Genomic DNA, 23,461 nt, shown 5'->3' with positions numbered 1-23,461 from the left:
GCGCCAACTTTCCCACCAATGTGACCAACACACTGCTCTGCAGATCCATCCATTATTTGCTGTTCTGCTTCTTAGGAGCAACCCACTTTGGTTTATACTTATAAAGTAGAATAGAAACCCTCATATACTGATTAACCAATGCTGATCCTATAACATATTCACGTGAAGGCCCCATCCTGTAACCACCAGGACTCAAAGGATCTGCTGCCACACCAAAGAGGCTCCCTTGATCATGTCATGACAGGTGGGATCTTTTATTTCTTGGTGGCACAAAAGTGACTTTTATGGTTTTAATCTTGTGGCTCATCAATGTGCATATATGTGAAAAGAGCTCATAGGACTCCATGGTGTAATCAGCAGCCACCAATTAAATGCACTCTAAAAAAAGCAGAAGTTTTGACAGTTTGCTGGTCTGGAGCATTCAGATGTGTGTTAACACAATGCCACAATCTTCCCAGCAGGGAATGTCCCAACAAATTCAAGATCAGACCATTAAATGCTCAGAAGAACAAAAACAAGAACTCTACAGGCCCCAGTTAGCATTTTAAATGTTAAAGTTCATGACAGCACATTGGCTTGTTTGGAAGAGTTGGCAGGAGAAAGCTTCCTCTCTCTAAAAAGAAGCTCATAGCTTAGGTTTTCAAAGCAGCATGTGAACAAACCACAAGACTTCTGGAGCAATGTGCTTTAGACAGACGGGACCAAAGTGGAGATGTTTTGCGACGCGAGGAGAAAACCAGGCGGCATATCAGCACTAACACCTCATGTCGACGCTAAAGCGCAGTTGAGGAGGTGTGATGATATGGGCTTGTTTTGCACAGGATCTGGGCACATTGCAGTCAATGAGTCAACCATGCACTCCTCTGTATACCAAAGTATTCTAGAGTCAAATGTGAGACCATCTGTCTGACCGCTAAAGCTTGGCTGACATTAAGTCATGCAACAAGACAGTGATCCCAAGCACAGCAGCAATGTGTGGGCAAGAATTTCCCCACAATCATGTGAGAGATTGATAAAGTCATACATAAAACCATTACTTCAAGTTATTGCTGCCAAAAGGTGGCTCTACAGGCTACTGAATCTTTGTCTGTCTCTATATTTATGGTGAACATGGCTGGCCACACTTACCGCTGTACGATTTTTTTTTTTTTGTTTAACACTGAGATTTGTGACTCCATAATGAAGTGTTTTATACATCTGCCTAACAAGCAAAAGATCTCTGGTTCAATCCCAGGAAGAGAGAGAAATCAAACAAGTGGCGGTAGCCACTGTGGCAGCAGCCACTGTGGCGGCCGCCTTGTGAATAAGGGAGAAGCTGAAAGCAGCTTTCTATTTATTTGCTGAAGATATACGTTTTTTTAATTGCTATATTTTCACCAAACACAGAATATACAGGCTTTAGCTTCAGTACAGGGAAACAAACATCATTTTTGAAGCACATAATCCATTTTAAAGATCCAAAATGATCTTAAAATGGTAGATGCAACATCTTTTTCCTCGAGTTATTCTTTCTTTAATGGCTTCTTTAATCTCCCTGACACATGAAACTATGATTTAAAAAAAAAAAATCTAGACTATTTCATATTATTTTGTTTCTCAATGCTGAACAAAAGACTGCTCTCATACAATGATGTTGTCATTGGTCCTTCAGCAGCCCGCGCACAAAACCACACAGCAGCTGCGACAAGATAAAAGGTGTGCTTCTGTTAAAACTGAAGAACAAAACACAGACGGGTAGGTTGAACAACCAGGTGGGCTGGATTGCTTTTCTTTTCCTATCAAAATGTTAAGATAGTGACTCACACTTGGTTTGATTTGCATTTGTACACACTTGCACAGTATTCTGATAGGCCTTATAGAAATACATGAATTAAAGTTCATATGATTATAAGGAGAAGCAGGCATCAAACTGACTGTGTAGTGCATTGCAGAGCATCAGTGAGATTTCTGAGGCCGATACCAACAGCCAAGAACTTCAAAAGACCAACTGCAATATATTGACAGGATCTCTTTCCCCCCCTAAGCCGTTTCTTTCTTTCTTCTTAATGAACTGTGACCAACAAGCAAATTGAGGACTACATTTTGTAGCATTAACTTGGCCCTGTCTGACTTTCCATACAGCTTTTGAAATGTTGAAAACCACCAGACAACATCAGGCCAAATTCCACATAAAAACTGCCAACCAGTTTAGCAGCCCCATGCTTTGCTTCCTGTGTGGGAACAACATGACAAGATTTACCAGTTTTAAGTGAAAAACCATGTAACCACTATGCTTTGGAGAGCTATCATGAGCAAACACAATGATATGGCTAAATGGGTGAGGAAGACCACGGTTAAATATGTGGGCGATTACTACCCCACACTAAAAGTATGTCCTACTGAGAGAGCTGATATTAGACTATAAACCTTGAAATAACAAAGATGAAATGTGATGTCTGTCTCTGAATTCTAGCAAGAACCATCAGATGTTTTCTGAAGGTCAAAATCAACGCATTCTTATATGTGAACCAATCCCCACCCCAACCCCCAAGTGTGGTTATGGAAAAGATATTTTTTGGAAATGCTGAATAAATATAGCTGTTATATCTTTACCAAAGGAAAAAGATTGGAAAAGCCAACTGATGATACACTCACATGCACAGTACAATGGTGAATGTTTTTGTGTAGCTGCAGTGCAGATAACAACTTCTCCCTGGTGTCAAAGTTAGCAGCCTGGAACAAGTTAGGTCATCATGAGTCATTAAGATTTTATCAAGGGTTAACCCCTTGATAAATGGGCAATGGCAGCTTTTGCAATTTTGTAAGTTCACAGTCACCAATCAAGCTCAAGTTTTTCCCAAACCCTTGAACATGAAAATACCAAGACTCACTTGGCCATTTTGATTCTGACAAACGGGAAGCATTAGGTTCCCTTTAAAAATGGGAACTTCTCTGACGACTGTAACTAAGGCAAAAGGAAGCTTGTAATCATTTTAACTAAACCATCCATGTCTCGTTAACGCCACACAACGTCTGTCACAATTACATGGTTTCACCAATGATTCTCTCTTTAACATACATGCATGCATTTTATAACATCAGAGAAGCACAGACCTATTGTGCAAAACATGTCTACTGTGTTTGACTGGTCAGGCACATAAGCAATTATCCATATATGTGCTTGCCATCAGCATCAGCTGAGCGAGCTAGACTGCTTTTTGCACTCGGCTGCTCAATTAGGCTACCCACGCTGCTGCTTTCTATAGAAATCCACACGTATTCAACAGCAGCTTGACAACAACTCAAGAATGTTCAAGGTGCAGGCCAACAACAAGCTTCCACGTCAATGTCAAACTCCCCAAGATCTGAAAATCAGGCAGCTAATCATGCTAGCCGGTGTCTCCCCTGCAAACGGGGTGGGATGCGCTCACAGCCCCGCATGTTGAATGATTTATAGCACGTCTTACCGTGGCTTTTGGGATCCACTGTAGCTAGCTCTGAAGCTAGCTAACCGGCCTGCCTGGAAAATAGTGGTCTTCACTCCTCTTTCCTCGGTGCTGGTGTCTATTCAACACCAATAAACCACATTCTGCCTGTCGATGCTTTTACTTAAACCCCTCTCCATCCTGATGCCCCCAGTCAATTGGACAGCTAGCACGCGTGTGCGACTTGACATGAGTCAAGTGGCAGTCAGTTTAAGTGACAGCTAGCTAGACCGACGCCTGCCAGCTAACCTAGCAGCAGCGTCGACGTCCAGAGAAAATCAGCGGCTAGCTCTGGCTGCTGTTAGCACCAGCGCTAACTAAATAACGCAACGCCAGGAGCTGCCGGGGACGCTTTCAGTGGGAGGCTGGTGCATTCAAATGGACAGCTCCGCTCCGCTCAGCACTGTGCACTGTCATTACGATAATGCTGTCGGCGGATTTCATCAACAGTTCGTGTTATCCCCATTTTGCTCGACTCTCATCCGTTTTTGTTCAGGACTTCATGATGGCGGAGCGGGGCGGGAGCCGAGCGGAAAACGGAAGTTGCTCTTCTTCGACGCCTTTCAAACGAACACGTGAGGTGTAAATAGTATCCTCACGTGGCCGAGGAGGTTCGCAAAAACATAACTGAACTGGTAAGAGCAGCTTCGCATTATTTATCAGGGTTCGTATAGTTAACTAATGTGGAAGCGTATTTCAGTCAAAATAAATAAAACAACAACAAAACAAAACTATGACCATAATTTAAATATTTAGGACAGGTATCTCAAAATTTCAGATTAGGAATCTCAGAATTAGAAAGATAGAAAGGAACTTTATTAATCTACACTTGCTACGGCTGCAAAACGGTCAGAAATAACAAGATAATTGGGGATATATTAGAAAACAATGAAAAAAATAAGGCGCAAAAATGCTAAAACCGCTAAAAACGCAGAAGTAAATAAAAGACAATAAAATAAAATAAAGCAAAAATAAAATATAGGCTAATATATACACTAAAAGACCTGTCACAGTAATTATATGTACATAAAGTGCAATGTGAGTGATTTCTCAGGTAGGCTATTTATGTGCATATTGAACAGTCAGATTGCTTCCAGGACAAAGGACCTGTGTTGGTACTAGGTCCTACACAGTGGCTGTAACGTCTACTGCTGAAGGAGCCACTCATGGCCTCCACAGGCTCATACAGGGGTGAGATGTCTTGTTCGTAATGGACATTAGCTTCGGCTAACATCCTCCTCTACTGATTCTAGAGGACTAAATGATTCCACAAAGTATCAAGTGGTATAAAAATCTCTTAGTAATGTCCCACAACAAAAAAACAAAAACAAGGCTAAATAAAATCAAGTTATATCTTTAAGACTGGAAGTAAAATTGCTTCAAAGTACTGTTTGCATTGTAGTAACTATTCTGAACTCCATCCATCCATCCATCCATCCATCCATCCATCTATCTCCTTTCACTTACTTTAAATCAGGATCGCAGGGGCTCTGGGGCCTATCCCATTGATAATAGACTCTCAACATTCCATCCATCCATCCATTCGCTTCCGCTTATCCTTTTTCAGGGTCGCGGGGGGCGCTGGAGCCTATCCCATTGATAATAGACTCTCAACATTCATTTTATGCAATTTAACTGTGAGAGTTTGGTAAGTTTTCCCTTAAACTACTTGGACTTTTTCAGTAGTTTCAGTAGTAATTTCAGTTGTTTTAATGCTAATCTTTCTGCAGTCATCCTGTAAACAGCACGTGTACCATATGGGATACAAAACAAACGAATGAATGAATGAAATCTTTATTAATCAGACAGACGCTGTAGAAATCTGAAGATAAAAGTTCATATTATATGTAAGACCAATTTTGTAAAGTTGCTCTTACAAATATAGATAAAATGTTTTAATATTGGCATGTATTAATGATTTGTAATAACACAAATAATCATCTGCGTCCAGAAAATGTTATTTCTGAAAAAATGCATTGCAAAATCACATAAAAGTCCACTGTTGCTATAAATCAACCATCAACTCATGCTGACTGATTGTCAGCATTGCCTAAAACAGACGAGAAAACACCTTTGGTGCACGTATTTTTATATTGGCCTACATTATGTCCTTAAACATCTGCAGGCCAGCCTCATAAATAGATTACACAGTAGATTGCGTGTCCTCTTCGATGTGCTCCTTTGTGAAGGTGAGAAAAAATAAATAAATAAATGAGAGGATTTGATTCAGAAAACAATAATTAAGCTCTCTTAATAATTACATCATACATAGTGATGTAAGTATTTAAAGCTTAGCTCAGTGCATATTAATAAAGTTGTTTATTCTTTCCTTATCATAGTGGCCAGCATTTGGGATGACAGATCATTATGCAATCTTTATGGAGAAATTTCCGATGCTATAGCGTGATGAGATTGCGGGATTTTTCCAAAACTACTATATAATCCTTACTGAGAATTAAAAATGCTATATAGTGATGCTGTTGCATAACCTAACAGAAGGACAGACATGTCTAGCAGTGACCTACCAGCATCAGTCAGCCATTATTTAAAATCAAGACCAGTACATGGGCTACAATGTTTCAGGTATTTGTTACCAGTGTGTAGGGGTAGAGCTTATTCAGCGACTATTAAATGCGATTTTTTTCCCCCCCAAATCCCTTTTCACTTAAATGGATTTTGTTGTTTTCCTTCATTCAACCTGATTTGATTTCAGATGATGTCTGCACGCAGCGACACGTCATCGCAATCACACATATGGCTTGTTTGGCACGGCATTTGCTGTCTTAATCCACTCAGTATAATCTGTGTTGTGCATTTTCAGATGACACACACACACACACACACACACACACACACACACACACACACACACACACACACACACACACACACACACACACACACACACACAAAAGAAATATTTTCCCCTCAACCTTTATGTATGTTGTGATTCTCAGAGGCTGGTCAGGCTGTAACACTCCAACAAAGAACTTTCTTATGAAAGGGTAACACAGCTGAGGGAGTCACACTTGTAGGATTCATGATTTAATTTTTGCTGTTTTTACAGCCTTTAGGCATCGTAAACCTGCTCTGGTTTTTATGTTATCCTGTGTTGAGCACATTGAGTTTCATGAGTTTCAGAGTGAATGAATAGTGGTATTGTAAAGCGCTTTGGGTGCCTTGAAAAGCGCTATATAAATCCAATCCATTATTATTATTATTATGTAATGAAATGTACTATACGAATAAAATTGCCATTGCTATTACAAACGTGGCATTGATAACATCTTGGTCTACTTATTAATCAAATAACATATTTTTCATCAGCCTACAGCTGATGTGAGGTTTCTCCCCCTCCTATAGTTTTTTCTAAATCAGGCTCTCTTCACCCATATACCTCCTGCCCTCCCCTCCACAGACATTTTTCAGCAGCTGTGGATGTGATCTTGCATAACCCCTCAGCTGGCCCACCACTGCAACGACAGAGGAGAGGGTAAAAAAAGGATGATAAATCATTATTGGTTCCTGTTGCATTGCCCAGCAGATTATGCTTCTTATGCAAACAGATTTCTGGTAAATTTACATAACAGGAAGGCATGCAAAGAGAAAATGGTCAGGAGAAGAGGACATGCACGCCACCGAGACCGTTTAGTGTTTCAGCTAAAAATATCAGACTAAACATTTACATGGTTTTGGTGGAACCCCCCCCCCCCAGCTGTTTAGATAAAGAGCTTCAGCAAACAAACTATCCAGCCATATTTGTCACTTATGGTGAAATTTTAACCGTTAAAGCTAGTGTATCATGTTTGATACACAAGGTTTTGTGGGTTCTTGAGACTTCTATATAATCAGTGTGATTTTTCTTCCCCCGAAGAACCAAAATAAATTGGAAAAAACATACCTGATGTAGATTATACAAATTACTCATATGTGGAATTTAATATTCTATTTAAAAAAAGAAGAACAAGAAGCAAAATTCTCCCCACACGAAACCTGAAGATGTCGTGAACACTGTTAAATCACAATTAAAGTCATTTATGGGACATGTGAAGCAGGTTCAACACAGAGGAAAATGCTCTGAGCAGCAGCAGTAACTCTGGCAGCTTATTACTCAGCTTTGCTTATTAAGTGTATTTTTCTGTTTTACAGTATTTGTGATTTTCTTTTGCAGCATAACAAATATTATTGTTAGTTTAAGAATATTAAACCTGCAATAGCAGTGTAGCTTTCCTACTTTGGGGTAGGTGTTCATGAACACAACGTGATATTTATTTAGTAAATGTTGGTCCCAAGGAGGATGAAGCAGGATATGCTTTGTTGTTGGAGTATCTTGTGATTGACAGGGAAAAACAGATTTCTTCAACAATAAAAGAACAAAGAAAAGGAAAAAGAAACAAATGATGTTGTTATACCTATATATGAGATCTGCACATAACTAAACTTATAATTTAAAGAAAAACCTCTATACTAGCCTTTGCAGTTAGCTGGTTTTCACATTTCCCTAACAAAGAAACGATCTCTGGTTCAATCCCAGAAGGACACACAAATCCGTTTGGGGTTGTATCAGGATGTGCATGTGATGTAAAAACTCTGCCTGTCAAACTGGCAAAAAATGAAGACACACACACACACACAAAATGAACATAAAATAAAATGCTATTTTAAACCTCTGTGTTGACTATTAACCTCAAACACAGCCGTAAATCTCTTTCTTCATTCAAATGAAACAAATAGTCGTGCAGATTATCACACAGTGGGATAATAGCTGTAATCGGCCTGTGACTCTTTAATACTTCAAAAATCTGTTTCACTCTGATGTCTTTGAAAATAATCAGGGCTGGAACAACAGAGCGATGAGCCAAATGACCATCTATTCTTTTATTGTGTTACTGTCACGTGTTCTGCAGCACAAAATATAAATAAAGCCACACAATCCAGAAACAATCAATGATCATAAACATGTAACTTTATTTGTAGTCTTTGATGAACAGTGACTTTTGCTGCTAACTTCATATAAATTACCTGTTAGCGTCCTGATGAGAAGATTTTGCAGTATATAACTTTTTTTTTACTTTCAGATATCAGTTTGTCCAAAGACATGTTTGTAGTTCTGTTTCAATTATGACATTTCCCCCAAAGTTACACTAAGAACACTGAAAAGCAAAATCCTGTTAAATTTAAAACATGTAAAGTGTTACAGGAATTTTAAGAAATACTTTAGATTCTGAAATGATTACAAATTAAAAGAGATTACTACATTATTATGTGGTGATTTTATGAGCCTGTTATTCACACAGAAGTGAGAGACCACTGTGACAGTTTTTATTAAAAATAAAACTTTTGCTGATTTCAAACGTAGATTTGTCACCAACATTTTTCAACTTAGAAAAGCAAATTGTAGATGTTTCTTCAGGTTCATGAAAGGTATTTAAACTAATAATAAATCATTAATTATGAGTATCTGACAAATAAACGGCTATAAAGTGGAGGTGTGAGTGATAGCCCTGGTTCTTTTATGCTGCACTTGAAACAGTTATTCACAATGATAGGCTCGTGTTGCATCTCCTGCATAAAACATGAGTGAGTAGAAGGACACTGTAATTACTTCAATGCATAGAAAAGCACCTCTTAGCTGACTTCATCATATCGCATATTTTCGGTTGGCAGGAAACCAGGGCATCATCTCTTTCATCCCTGATCCCGCTTTCCTCCGGTCACACCGCTGACTCCTCCCCCCACGTCTGGATGCAGCCACACACACCCACACACACCCTCATACAATTTCCAAGCATCCTGGCAGTCTGGGCACAAAGGGTCGCGACACACTGAGAGGCACAAGCTGTTGCGGTTAATCAGAGACAGCGCTCACACTGAGAAGACTAAGCAAGAGGAGGAAGGCAGGGTAGTTTTTGCACTGCACAGGTCAGCTGCAGGTCCTCAGCTCCAGAGAGCTTATTTATGATGCGTTTGGCTGACAAACAGAATTCATCTGAGGAAGGTAACATCTCTTTAAAACCTTTTTATTTAGAAGATGTCAGTAACCTGTAAAGTTTTTAAGAAATTTTAACAGTATATATAAATAACATGTTTATACTATTGCAAGAGTTTATTGGACTAATTATTGTGTGAACAGACCTTTTTTCAGCAGTAGTGTCTTCATAGCAAAACCCACCAAGCTCTACATCGTGTGTCAGTGATTTCCTGACATTTCATAAAAGTACATCTGTATTTCCTCTTGCAGAAATGAGCTTGGGGGCAGCGTGTATTTTCTTGCGGGGAGGGAAAAACATTGTAAGTATAAGCTGCAGGAATTTAATTATTGTTTTGATGGATTTTGTGCTGGAAATGTAAACTGCTATTGTGATTGTGTGATTGTGATAACTGCTGCATTCATAAGTAGTTAGAAAGCACCGTGTTTCTTCTTAATGTTCATATTATACTGAAGTTAAGCAATTATTATTTCTTTGTGCAGACAAGACAGCTGGCTGATGATGAGATTGATGGTAATATTTTTTGTTTTCTCATTTTTATGACTACGTCATTGTTTTTTTTACCTACATTTGTACACTTTGCACATTTCATTTTTTGATTTGATTTTTTTTACTTTAAACCTCTGCAGAGCTGCGTGATGCATTCAATGAGTTTGATAAAGACAAGGACGGGCTGATCAGCTGTAAGGACCTGGGCAACCTGATGAGGACAATGGGTTATATGCCCACTGAGATGGAGCTGATCGAGCTGAGTCAAAATATCAACATGAACCGTGAGTCCTTAAAAAAAGTGTTTGTTTAAAAGTTGAATTCGTTGAGGAATCCCATAGTTAGCGGCTGTTTTCATTGCTTTAATCTAGATTTGATGAGAGACAGAAAAGCCCACAGACATGTCGAACCTTTTTTCCCCTCTAGTCGGTGGCAGAGTCGACTTTGACGACTTTGTGGAGTTGATGGCCCCGAAACTGCTGGCAGAGACGTCTGGAATGATCGGTATGAAGGAGCTGAAAGACGCCTTCAAAGAGGTGAGAGTAAAGAGCTTTTTCTGAAACTTTCCAGCCACCTGCGTTCTAGACTGCCAGATGGCGATCATTATCATCACGGCTGTGATTAAAAGCTGCTCTTTGCTGTTTGCTGCCTCTTGTTAGTTTGACATGGACGGAGATGGAGAGATCACAACGGAGGAGCTGCGATCAGCCATGATAAAGCTGATGGGAGAGCACATGAGCCGGAGAGAAATCGATGCCATAGTGAAAGAGGCCGATGACAACGGGGATGGCACAGTAGATTTTGAAGGTACAGACTGTCTTTCGCCTACATCAGTAAAGAGTAACAGTGCAGTGAAGTGAAGCAACTGATCCTCGTCTTCTTCTCCTTTGCAGAATTTGTCAGAATGATGTCCCATCAATGACAGTCGAGGACAAGGCCAGTCAGGAACATTCATTTGCACCTCTGCAAACACGCACTAACACTGATGCTGTTCTTTTCTGGGCTTGCAAATGTTAAAATTAGATGCTCAAAACAAGCAATATCAGACTGATCTCAGAGCAGATTTTATAGCTATGCAAAGAATTACAATTTGTAATGATTTTTCAAGCATAAGAGTGCTAAAAAAAACAAAACTCTGTTGTTATGTTTCATCATATATACCAGGGATGTCAAACTCATTTAGTTCACTTTGATCCTAGTGGGCAGTGGAAAGAAGTCTAAATATATATTTAATCACTGAAATATCTTAATATAAGAAAAAGAAGTCCAAGTATGTCTCAGTTTTTCCACATGATAAAGAAATAATGCTGTAGTAAATGAAAGAAACCCTTCAGCATCTCTTTGGGCTTAGATTGTGAGGAATAACTGTGTAAGATTACAGAAAAAATCAGAAAGTTCCTGTTACTTCACACCTTTTTTGTGGACTTATTGTAAAAAACTGAAACTTCTATTTCTTCTGTAACCTTTCTGTGTTTAATTGTTTACCTATTACTTAATTACTTTGGTATAGAATGAATGGGCACGAGGAAAGTCTTCATCAGCAGGAAAAAACTCCAAAACCTGTTACAATACATTAAAAGTCCAAAAATGCATGCATATCTTCCAAAGGCATCTCGTGGACCAGATTGTAGTCTTTGCCAGGCCCACTCTGGCCCCTGGGCCTCATGTTTGACAACCCTGATATAGACTGTATACAGTGGAAGTTTGTTGAAATGGAATTGTTTTTATATTTGTATTGTTATTAAATTATTCTTACCATTTAAACAATGTTACAACAAAGCAGGATGTAAAGTTAAGTCACTACTGTACTGTACATTATTAACCTGAGCTGGTTGTATTAGGTAATCTGTAACTAACTTCCAACAAGTGAAGCAGTAACATGGATCTGCCTTTTCTTTGGCAAAGCACAAAATAAAACATCTGATCTGAACATCTGAAACGGATTCAGGAGTATCTGTGGAACAAGAAAGTTCTACGTGTCTGCCTGAAAGGAACCCACAGACTCATTTAAGCGTAGACCATATTGTCCTTGTGACTTCTTGCATTCCAGTAACGTGCAGTCATTTCACTCCAGAAAGAAGTGATTTAAACATGAAAAAGTTTAGGGACTCTGCTCTGCTAGGATTGAGTAAAAACTTTGGAAGGACACTAAGAAACTATGTCACTGAAAAGAGGCAGAAATGTGGGATTTTGTGACTGATGCATAACAGATTTAAAGGTATTAAGAGCAACAAAAAAAACCTCCCCCAAAACAAAAAAAAGAGGTTCATGTCCCAGAACGTGTCCTTTTAGAGAGACAGTCTGAGCCATTATTTGAGGTTAATACTCTCTGTAAGTTGGGAACTTCACGGAAATATGGACACAAAACACAGAGAGGAGCTTAAAAGTATTAAAGAGTATTATAACCCCATATCCATTAAAAAAAGAAAGGAAAAGAAAGGTTGAGTGAAATTTGAGGCACGTGAACACTTTTTTATTTTCTTTTTACCTGTGGACTGATTCATTCTTGCAGTTGGTGATCAGTAATTGTGTCATACCGATCCACAGTGTGCGCGGCTGGGATTAAATATTGGGGCTGAATTCAGGGATGTGCCACGGGACACGCTGTACTGTCACATTCGGGGAACACCAGCCAGGCAGATGTTGCTGCACGACAAACTGGGCACAGCATCAAACAGACAGACAGATGGGGCATGAGGACTTATGCTGCCAATGAACAAAAGTGAACCTAATTACTAAACACACATCTGTGAATGGTGCTCCACAGAGAGAGTGTTCGCTCTGCTGGTATGCTTAATGGATGAGTAAAAAAATATCTGGTCTTTTATTATTATTATTATTATTACTTTTATTTTGAAATGATTGTTCTTTTATGTGGATTGGGACTCAGACACTGAAACAAAAAAAGTGACAAGATTTCACTGCTATTAATGGCACACTAATGTAAGTGAGGGTGTTTAAAGAGGAGGGTGGGGGGCACATTTAACCTTACGGATGTAGTGCCAAGCGAGGGTTGATGAGTCCAGAGGAAGAATCCGATGATGTAATGCTCACTGGCTGGCCTTTGCCCTGATCCTTCCTGATCCCTCTAACATCCAGCATCAACCTTTATTGCATTAATCCTCAGTAATCTCTCTCTTGGTTGCTCTCAGACTCAACTCAGATGTAGCCTCTATACTCAATGACTTCTTCTCAGCCAGACACATTAAAAAAAAAAAACCCTTACCATTTTAACTTATTGCACTGATAGCCCCTTCCCCAGGCAGATTTCATTTGGTTAGCTTTAATCTTTCTGAGAAGAGTCGGATGCACTGCGGGGTATCTGCTGCTGGAGCACCTGCCCTGTGAGAGTAAATACAGCTTATCAAAGTCATCCAGTTGTTGCTTGCTCACATTAATCTGTGAATTTGTTTTGTAACATTGAGTACAGACAATATTGCATAACACCAGCGCTATAAACATTGGGAAGCTCGTTGTTGAAAAACACTAAGCCGAACCTAACGACTTGAGAAATTCTTAACTGATTCTTTGGGATGCTCAAATCCCAAAGATTTAGGATTTGAATAATTAAATAACAATGAAATGTTGTTATTTCATTATTTCACTGCTACAAATACTGTTGCTATTTGCACTACCTTAACGGAAAAAGAAAGGACTGAGTGGGACAGGAGAAGTGAGTGATGAGGGAATTCTGTGCGTCTCAGTCTTACTGATGTGTGACCTGTAATAAAGAGATCAGTAAGCTGCTTCACCTTCAGCTAATTAACTTCCTTTTGGCCTCTGTTTGAAAAATGTGCACAAGTTGTGTTCCTTTAAATGAATACTGTAGCTGAACAGTGAGCCACTTGTGAATCTTTCAATGCGTCTGTTGTTTTCTTTCTCTTTGGTGGCCAGTGTTATATTTTTTATGCTGTAGCGTACTGGGACACCACAGCTGATTTCCTTAAGACCGTCTTAAGGAAATCACCTTCTGTCCTCTCAGTGCTGAGGAAACTTGTCAGCATAATGGACAGGTTGGACAGGTAGACCAATAAGACATGGGGGTGAACTAAAGATGACACAGGAGGTCTTTGCAATCAGCGTCCAACAATCTCTGCAGCACTGAAACCAATTATAGAAGAGATGTACACAAATGCCAAACAGAGGACAATAAAAAGGGGAGTAAAACTTACACCAGTCACTCTTTCCCACAAAATCCAAACCAAACCAAATATATAACCAAATTTTCCCAAGCTGGAGTTCAACAAAGTCTTGATAATACTGTTTATTTTATTCATCGATGCAGATTCCTGAATATTAAAACCACCTTTCTCCAAATTTTATGAAGGATATGTGAAACTTTAAAACGTAAAAAAAATAAAAGGACATTTACAAAGCTCTGTTTCTATTTTTTATTATTTATTTATTTCATTTGGGCTGAATTAATATCACTTGTAATTATGTTAATATCATTCATTGTTATTCTCTATTTTCCTCTTTGTATTGTTGCACATGCGTTCAGTCCTTTCTATATTTAAGTTGTAGTTTCTGTGTCGATGGCGCAATGGCCAGTTTTTGGGTGATAAATAAAAAAGAAGAAGAAAGTAACCATATATGTTAAATAAAACTTACTTTATAATACTTACTATAACTAATTTATACTACTAAGTTTATAAGTTATATGTATATGTCCTCATGGTCAAGACGAAAGACATAATTTGACCCCATAAATAAATAAATAAATAAATAAATAAATAAATAAATAAATAAATAAATAAAGTCATTCATTAAGTCAAAAAAAAAAAAAAACTGTTGCGGACGGAAGCCGAAAAGGGACATCGTGCGAGTTCTGCAGTAAGTACAGCCTCTGCCACTACACCAGAATATATGTAGCTAAAAACCGAAAACCATAGTGTTATTAGTTTTCATCCGTCAGAAAGAAGCGACGGTAAGTTGCCTCGTGCATATATTTGCATGCTGGTGTGTTGACGTTAAAGGACGGTTTACTGTGGCAGCTAATGGCAGCTAACTAGCTCTGCTGTTAGCTGCACGCTTGGCAGCTGTCACAACTCAAAGCTGCTGGTTTTAAGTCTATGAATAAGGTTTATAATAATCATAAAGTGCAGGTATGTGGCTTTTACTAAATGATTTGCTCCGGACTAAAAAAAATGTACTCTTAAGAGTTGTAGCCGTCTGTTTGCATTTGTTGCTAACTGTTCTGATTAGTGTTTAACTTTGGATGGAGTCTTTAAGCGAGGCAAAAACAGCATGTGTATCCATGTGGAAATGGAAATGGACAGGTGGAAATGCGTATAAAACCATACAAAACCGATCACTGGATTAAGTTAATTAATCCAATTAATTAAGTTAATTTTTCCTTTTAAAAATGTCAGACATTCAGTGCATGTGAGATCTGAAGGTGTCAGTGTGAGCAGCACAGGCTGGGACTGAGAATAGACTCAGCATAGACAGGACATCTAATAATTTGAAGAGGAAATCAGTAGAATCCTCATGGCCTACCTGTGGAGGTATAGAGATTACAAAGAGGGACATGGAGGGATAAAGATGACACCATGAAGACATGAGAAAAAGAAAAATATAGAAGATGCAGCTGCCAGGCAGTAGGAGAAGAGGAAGACCACCGAGAAGATTCATGGATGTAGTGAAGGAGGTCGTGTAGATGAGGATTTTAGAGATAGGGTGAGATGGAGGCAGATGATCCACTGTGGTGAACGCCTAAAGTGGACAGTGGAACGAAGAAGAAGATGATAGCTCAGCAGTTGTTAGTTTCAGTCTTGTACAAAAACCTGCAGTCACATATGGATCTGTGAATGTCTAACATTTATGATTATTTAGTTATTTCTTTTTGTCCACACAGATCTCCCCTGATGTTGACTGGATGTAGAAATCTCTCTTGGACATTTTTCTCGCTCACCAGTAGAAGGCTTTGGACTAGACAGAGTTTTAAGTCCCGAGCTGCTCTGTGCTGTTCAGCCTTTTCATCCGTCCTTCATTCTCTTCCTTCATCTACCCACAGTCATCACATCCTGCCTAGCAGACAAAGCTCAGCTCGCCGTCCTCCGTCTGTTAATTTCTCCTCAGCTTATTCGTCCGGTCTGATGGAATTAAAGGAAGTCCTGCAGGTTTTGGAGCAGCTTGCTCCGCTGTCGCTTGCCGAGTCTTGGGATAATGTCGGCTTGCTGGTGGAGCCGAGCAAACCTCGGCCCGTTAAGACCATTCTGCTAACCAACGACCTCACAGATGCCGTCATGGAGGAAGCAGTGGCTGTGAGCTGCGATCTCATTATTTCGTATCACCCGCCGTTGTTTCGGCCAATCAAGCGTCTGGTTCAGAAAGACTGGAAGCAGCGGCTGGCTGTGCGGGCCGTGGAGGCCGGCATAGCGGTCTTTTCCCCTCACACTTCATGGGATTGCGTGAAAGGAGGCGTGAACGACTGGCTGGTTGGAGGACTTGGTGAGAAGTCTCTCTGAATGTAAAATGTGATGCTCGCACTTAAATCATTAGATATGAACACGATGCTTATTCACTGACCTTCATTTCATCCCCACTGCTTTTTTTCTTTGTCGCATCAGGCAGCGGTCAGGTGTCGGTGTTGAGTCAGGTTCTCGGCGCCGCCTCCCACAGTCACAAACTGGAATTCACGGTCAGAAGCGCAGAGGAACTAAACATGATCATGGAGGAGCTGAAGGCTTGTGACGGTGGAACGACCCTACAGCATTCAGGCAGCAGGTTGTGTTCAGGCATCACCGATTAGCAGCAAGCTTTAAATTAAAACCATTTTGGTAGTTTTGTCATATATATGTTACTTTTGATTTATTTCTTCCAAACACACATTATTGTAATTTGCGTTTAGCTTTAATCAAAGCTGGAAATCACCCGCAGACACTTGAAGTCATCACAGGTAATCCAAAGCTGCTTTTGGACTGTAACTACTACCAAAGATTTGTTTCAGTTTGCATTCGGACCACTTACAGAAACTTCAAATGTATATATTATACATTTTATTTCTGAGGGGTTGCAAGTAAGGCTGTGTTTAGCCCCTTTTCCCAACTAAAACCAAAATGTCATTATTATGGTAAACATCAGGTAGTATGGCACTACGAGTATGGATGCTCGAAGGCCTTAAAATAATTGGATATTCTATCACTGAAAGCATATTTCTAAGGCTGTAGAAACTGTAGAGGACTGATACTTTATCTACAGTTTCTCATGCATAAAGCACATAATATCCTTTTAAAACTAAGTCGGGTGAATAATTTTACACATACTAAAGTTTGAATATGGGGAAAAAAGAAAAATGAGCAACATTTTGATCCAATTTTAGTGTGATTTTTTTTTTTCCCCCCTATATAAGACACCATATTCAAAATCAAAATCTTTTTTTCTTGTTTTAGAAATAATAATATATCCAAACTTAATGATGGATTTCTCTTCTTCTTCCTTGCATATATTTGCAGATTTTTCTTTGTGTTTTTTTTCCCTCTTCTTTTTAAGCCTTGCTTTAACAGCTGTTGTTTGCGTGGCTAATGCTTTACTGATGTTAATGTCACCTTTGTTTAGTGGTCGTTCGATTTATGTGTTTGACACTCACACCCGGACCAATCACAGTACACTTACATCACTCAAAGTGCCTTTTAAGTTGGGAAAGAAGCTTTTCTGTAGTTGTAAATCATGGATTAAACATGGAACAAAGAGTCTGAAAGAACCTCAGCACAGTCAGAAACCAATGTTTTCAAAATTCATGTCTCAGTTATCGAGACATGACAGTTATGTAATGGATGTAAATCGTACACTTGATGTTATTAAGTCTTTTGTTTCTTTGTACTGGTAAATAACAGTTCATGTCTCTTCATATTAGACCAGACAGCAGTGGTATCCATGTCAGCGTAACCTGTTGTGACTCAGCGCTGACCCCGAGTGTCCAGGCTCTGTTAGGACACGGCACTCCCAGCCAGTCTCTCACCATCGTAAAGTTAGAAAAGGTGCGGGCTGTTACAGGAATCTGAAGAAACATGCAGTTATTTTAGAGATATAAGAAGTAACAAAAATGGAGTTCCTTAAAAGGGAAAAAGTTCCTGACTATTGTTATGATTAACTTGTTCTGTTCGCATTAGTAACATTTCATCTTTTCTTTAGCCCCCTCTCCTGGGCCACGGCCAAGGCCGATGCAGCGTTTTGGACCAGCCAGTGACTGTCAGAGCAGCCGTCCAAAAACTGAAGTCTCACCTGGGTTTGAGTCACCTCCGTTTGGCTCTGGGCTGGGGGCAGACGCTGGGTGAGAGACGAGTGGACACACACAAATCTGTCACTAAATTAGAGTAGTTCAATTATAACACGCTCACATTTAATTTCTACCACAGGTGCAGTAAGGGTAGAAACGTCGATGGAGGTTCAAGAATTTCCATCCATTAGCTCTGCACTCTTTTTTTCTTATATTAAGTGGGATTAAACGTGTAGTTCAATATCATTACACTGACAGAAAGGGCAGTTTTGCTCGTTCGGTCCACTTAAGATCAAAGTGGGCTGCAAGTGGCCCATGATGTCAAATTAGTTGGACATCCCTGCAGTAGAAGGTCATGGAGGACATGAGTTCATAAACACTGGTGTGGAGGCAGAGTTCACTCTGGTCAGTTTGGGAGTCTTTCACAGTCGTTTACGCTCACATGCACAGAAAATTTAAATTCACTGATAATCTGAATGAGCAGAACAACAAGCTGGAGCACCCAGAGGAACAGAGAGAGCATGCAACTCCACACAGAAAGAAGAAAAGTCATGTCCCTGTTCTGTTTTTCCTTCCCCAGAGTCCTCTGTGTACACTGTGGCTGTATGTGCTGGGTCAGGGGCCTCAGTACTGAATGGAGTCAAGGCGGACCTCTATGTCACAGGTAACAAACATTTAATTTTATTAGTTTAAATATCACTAAAACGTCTTCGTATCACAACGCTTGCAGACATAATTATGCCCCTTTTTCAGGGGAGATGTCCCACCATGAAGTGCTGGATGCTGTGGCAAAAGGAACCAGCGTGATCCTCAGTGACCACAGCAACAGCGAGCGGGGTTACCTGGCTGTGTTCAGGGAGAGACTAGCCGTGCGCCTGCCCGATAGCGTAACAGTGGTCCTGTCGAAGGCTGACAGAGACCCTCTGGAGGTCGTTTGACTGACTCTTGATTGGAAGTCACAGTAGTTTTTCTGAAAGATGACTTTTTACTACAGATATGTGTGACATTTTGGCAACCCCCCCGGATTTTAACATGCAGGCTCTTTACGTAAGGCTATCCACTGGCTGTGCCTTGAAAATATTGTTAAATGTTGTTGTATTTATCATGTCTCTCTGGAAGGGTCTTAATAAAATGGGCTGTGGTTGATCAAAATGTGCTGTTGGCGTGTGGAATAAGACAAAATATCATCAGCTAACAGATGCAGTGCGAGCCGAAGATAAAACAAGTAATCTGTAATCTTAATGCATGCAGCTCCTACATGCAGACGACACATTGTGTGTTTTAATCCCGATGATGTGACCTTTGCTTCCATGCCGAGAGGAATTTCAGCATCCGCAAGTTTTTTTTCCTAAAATGAATAGTTTCTGCTTCCTGCACAGAGAGAAGGTAATCCTCATGGGATTAAAATGTTTGCTGTTGCTGTATAAACGTGGATATTGGACCCCACCTGCTCCACAGGAAACATCAGCACCAGCCTGAGCCAGCTATGAAGATTCAAAGCTGCAATTCAAGGATTTTTTTTAATGTATCTCATAACTTGTGAAAGATAAATGAAAGTGACAGGTTCTTCTCAACAAGATGACCTTTTAACCTCTGAACAAACATGGATGGAAATCAAACGATTTAGCACATACATGTCGAAGAGCAGGCCTTTGGTATTGCTTCAGTGCGCGTACTCCTGCCCCACTGCTGAGGCTTAAAAACAAAAACAAAACTAGTAACAGTCCTCATTATTGACTTTTACAGAGTCTTACGCCTGCACCGCCTATGACACACCTGTTCTTTCATAAAAACATTAGGAGACATCACACACTTCGCTGCCCCCCCGTCAGGGTAGTGGCTTTTCTCTCAGTGTGGTGTTCACACCTCCGCTTCCTTTCAGTCCTCAGCAGCTTTTATCCCTAACAACACACAAATGGAGAAGGAAAACAGCTAGAACAACGCGTATACTTCGCTCCTGTAAACCGACTCCAGCTGTCACTTTTATAGTGCAAGCAGGTAGGTCTGAGGCCTGTCAGCTTGAAAGTTTCCTTCTCCCACTGAGCCCTACGAGGTGGATAAATATACTGCAGGGCATCATCCACAGTGAGGCAAAGCTGCAGAGTGTAATGTGCTTTAAAGTTTCTATTTGATTTATAATTGAAAGTCTGTTTGTTGAGTCTGTTGGTTAATAAGTCTAATGAAACTCAGCAGCAGCCTGTTGAACTAAAGTTTCTTGTGACAACTCTCTGCGATCTTTACCAAGTCAGGGAGTTGAAACTGATTCAGGAAAAGCAGAATGAGGACTGCTGCATGCAAGAAAAAAATGCTGATATAAAATGATACTGTATTTTTACTTTAAAGTCAAATTTAGAGTAAAATATTTCACTTTTATACTTTGCTTCTGCACACCGTCACAGTGGAGTGACTTAAGTGCAGACATCTTTAGATGATGGGCTTAAAATGAGCATTAACTGTTTCGAAATTATGATAAAAAAAAACACTCCTTCATTTTTCAGAGACTCATAAGTAATTGGACAAAATGACATAATGTTAAATTTAAGGATTATTATTCATGCTTGGATAAAAATCTTTTGCAGTTGCCAAGAAATGCTGCGTTTCCTCACTTGAGACGTTTTGCTAGGCCTTTTCAGTCTTCAGTTGCTGCTTGTTTGTGGGAGTGAAAAGCATGATGGGTTGGGTTGAGATCAGGTGATTGACTTGAGTGCTGAGGAATATCCCATTTCTTTGTCTCAAAGATCTCTTGGTTTGCTTCAGCAGTTTGCTTTGGGTCTTTGAAGTGCTGTTCAGCAGTTCTGCAGCATGTGGCTGAATCTGAGCAGACTGTACACTTCTTAATTTATCCTGCTATTCCAAACAGCAGTCATATCATCAAGAAACACCGGTGACCTGGTTCTACTGGCAGCCAAATTATACCAATACCATAATAATAATAATGCCATAATACTGCCTCCAGCATGTTTGACAGCTAATGCGGTATGCTTCAGATCATCAGCTGTTAAATGTTCCCATTATTCTGGCACAAGTTCATAGTGTTTTCATCTGTTCAAAGAGGGGTTTTTGTTTTGTTTTGCCCAACTGTGCAGACTCTTTTAGGCACTTTCTGGCAAAGTCCAGTCCGGCCTTCTTGTTCTTGAGTGTAACAAGTGGTTTGCACCTTGTTGCAAACCCTTTATTTTTCCATTCATGAAGGTTTCTCTTCTCCAGAGTATCCTTGACTTGGTGTTCATTTACTTGCTGTCAAGTTGCTTTTCTTAAGATTCCTCCACTCCTCATGTTTTTGCTTCTCTGATAAATAATTTTGTTTTTCCAATCTAATGACGGGCTCCACCGACATCTCTTTGGGGCTCAGCTTTAAAATTACAGCGAAAAGCTAAAAAAATTCAAGAATTTTGAATCCACATCAGCTATAATTATTTTTTGTGTTTAAATTGCAAGGAAAAGGGCCTCACCTGGTCATGAAACTGCTTATCAATCAATTGTCCAATTTTGACCATTTGAAAATGAAGGGCTGTCTATAAAAATGACCATAACTCCTAAAGAGTTGATGCAAAACTTGCACAAATCCTTGAATTAAAGCTGAAAGTCACATTTTAATCATTTAAACTCGTCTGCAGTGGTGTTCAGAGGCAAGACTACAAAAATTATTAAACAAATTATGGTTACTCCATTTTTTACTCCTTAAATCCTGTGCAGACCATTCCTATTGATGATTATTTAATCCAAACACATTTACTTTTGCTTGCAAATGAGTGTAATGACCCTGTGGTACAGCTACATTTACATGCCTGCTTAACAAATGTCAGTCACAAAAAAATCAGGACACTGTGAATCAGTTTGAACGGGTCCATTGTTTTGGGCGCATAATCCCTAAATACAAACTTGCATATAAACACTTAGACAGTCACACTTGTCTAGTGGCCAAACTGCAGCCACTGGCCAAACTGTCGTCCTCCTCCACCTAAACTCAGGGTCTGACTCCCTGCTGAGACAGCCTAACAGGCAGCCTGCTGGGAGGAAGAAACATGTCATCAAGTCATCAGAAAGCCCCAGGGGACCAAGCAATAAACTCCTTTAATGTATAAGAAGTTTTGCATTTCCAAGAACTATTCATTAGAGAAAATTAAGAAAGTTAAAAAAATAGCTAGATGATAACTATGTATAAATTATTCTGCATTTACATCAATAAATGCAAAAAACAACAAAAGTAAATAGTTACTAATTATAATAAAATAAAAAATTACTTATTTTCTCCTGCATGCATTACTGTGCCAATGCCTTCAACCACCAGACTTCCATGTAGATTTTAAATTGGTGTTGAGAATCTCTGAAAGTCTTTCAAAGCTTTTCTTTGCACTTAGGCTTTTTTGGGGTCATTTTTCGTCCAGTCCTTGTACCTGACCATATTCAGATGAATGCCTCTTTACACTGATTAATGAATTGTTTAAGCATACAAAAAAAGGTGTCTAAAGAGCTATTAGCCAAAACCTTGGCATATCTTAGCAAGGTGTGCAGTGTTTCCTTAAAATAATTAAGGAAACTGGACAGGTGGAGGACAAAAGAAGATGGGACATGTCTAAAAAAAACATATAGCAGACAAACAGTATCTGAAAGTCATGTCCTTAAGGAATAGGGAATAAAATGACCTGAGAGATGCTTCATTCAGGTTATTGTTAATGAAGCCTTAACAGAAATGGTCTCAGTGAAAGATTTGCTATCAAGAAGCTATTCTTAAGGAAGGGAAGCAGTTATGGAGTGATGAACCCAAATGTGAAAGTTTTGGTTCAAATCTTGATGAATATGTGAGGAGAGAGGAACAGCAGTGAGCGTCTACAGACATCTGCAAAACAAGGTGGAGGATCTGTCATGGATTGGGGCTGCATTTCCATCAATGGTGTTGGAGATCTTTTAAAAATTAATGGCACTGCAAAAAAGTACAGTGAGATTATGAGCGACAGTGCAAAACCATCTGGACTGCATCTGATTGGCAGTATCTTTGTTTTTCAGCATGACAACAATCTCAAATACACTGACGATGCAGTAAAAACATGCTTGGACAGAAAAAAACATAAAGGAACACTATCAGTTCAATTCAGTTCAGTATTGTTTATATAGTGCCAAATCACAACAACAGTTTCCTCAAAATATGTAATACTGTAAGATAAAGATGTTATAATAATTAGCCATAGATTGACCATAGATTACTGAAGCAGTGAGGGATCATCTTAACAGAGAACAGAACATAAGGCAGCCATCATCCAAAGAAGCGCTCCGAATTTTCTTCAAAAACCTTGAGA

At 39.5% G+C, this 23,461-nt stretch overlaps 3 protein-coding genes across 6 annotated transcripts in view; 2 read left to right on the top strand and 1 right to left on the bottom strand.

Moving 5' to 3' along the window:
* taok2b (TAO kinase 2b) overlaps nt 1-4,051 on the bottom strand; it is a 29,764-nt gene extending 25,713 nt beyond the window's left edge. Inside the window, exon 1 of one of the 2 annotated variants that reach the window (XM_040001963.1) lies at nt 3,447-4,051. The gene's annotated coding sequence lies outside the window, so the exon portion shown is untranslated. The remainder of the gene's footprint in view (nt 1-3,446) is intronic. The other variant, XM_040001962.1, reaches the window with a different exon arrangement.
* A 5,033-nt stretch (nt 4,052-9,084) lies between these two features.
* cabp5a (calcium binding protein 5a) lies at nt 9,085-12,696 on the top strand. The gene is made up of 7 exons (XM_040001980.1): nt 9,085-9,462; nt 9,706-9,755; nt 9,937-9,967; nt 10,084-10,227; nt 10,370-10,479; nt 10,603-10,750; nt 10,837-12,696. Exons 1-7 carry the CDS (start codon nt 9,423-9,425, stop codon nt 10,863-10,865), a joined length of 552 nt encoding a protein of 183 aa, XP_039857914.1. The 5' UTR covers nt 9,085-9,422; the 3' UTR covers nt 10,866-12,696.
* A 1,990-nt stretch (nt 12,697-14,686) lies between these two features.
* nif3l1 (NIF3 NGG1 interacting factor 3-like 1 (S. cerevisiae)) lies at nt 14,687-19,316 on the top strand. Of its 3 annotated transcripts, none has more exons than XM_040001970.1 (7): nt 14,687-14,776; nt 15,801-16,396; nt 16,516-16,672; nt 17,802-17,925; nt 18,080-18,218; nt 18,745-18,828; nt 18,918-19,316. In XM_040001970.1, exons 2-7 carry the CDS (start codon nt 15,811-15,813, stop codon nt 19,100-19,102), a joined length of 1,275 nt encoding a protein of 424 aa, XP_039857904.1. In that variant the 5' UTR covers nt 14,687-14,776; nt 15,801-15,810; the 3' UTR covers nt 19,103-19,316. The 3 variants fall into 3 exon arrangements, with proteins under 3 accessions (XP_039857904.1, XP_039857903.1, XP_039857905.1); XM_040001969.1 differs by having other exon boundaries at nt 14,757-14,870; XM_040001971.1 differs by lacking the exon at nt 14,687-14,776 and adding an exon at nt 14,914-15,048.
* Nucleotides 19,317-23,461: the final 4,145 nt, after the last annotated feature.

This window comes from Simochromis diagramma, unplaced genomic scaffold (assembly GCF_900408965.1).
Source record: "Simochromis diagramma unplaced genomic scaffold, fSimDia1.1 OVJJ01000421.1, whole genome shotgun sequence".
NCBI lineage: Eukaryota > Metazoa > Chordata > Actinopteri > Cichliformes > Cichlidae > Simochromis > Simochromis diagramma.
The sequence above is the reverse complement of the archived record's forward strand: the minus strand, read 5'-3'. Positions and strand labels throughout refer to the sequence as shown.

What these genes read in the sequence shown, in the direction of transcription:
- nif3l1 (XM_040001970.1), top strand. Translation starts at nt 15,811, where the DNA reads ATGTTGACTGGATGTAGAAATCTCTCTTGGACATTTTTCTCGCTCACC. An exon ending in CTACAGCATTCAGGCAGCAG is followed by an intron (nt 16,673 to 17,801) that starts GTTGTGTTCAGG and finishes TCTTCATATTAG; the next exon opens with ACCAGACAGCAGTGGTATCC. An exon ending in GGGCTGGGGGCAGACGCTGG is followed by an intron (nt 18,219 to 18,744) that starts GTGAGAGACGAG and finishes TTCCTTCCCCAG; the next exon opens with AGTCCTCTGTGTACACTGTG.
- cabp5a (XM_040001980.1), top strand. Translation starts at nt 9,423, where the DNA reads ATGATGCGTTTGGCTGACAAACAGAATTCATCTGAGGAAG. An exon ending in ACAGAATTCATCTGAGGAAG is followed by an intron (nt 9,463 to 9,705) that starts GTAACATCTCTT and finishes TTCCTCTTGCAG; the next exon opens with AAATGAGCTTGGGGGCAGCG. An exon ending in GGCTGATGATGAGATTGATG is followed by an intron (nt 9,968 to 10,083) that starts GTAATATTTTTT and finishes AAACCTCTGCAG; the next exon opens with AGCTGCGTGATGCATTCAAT.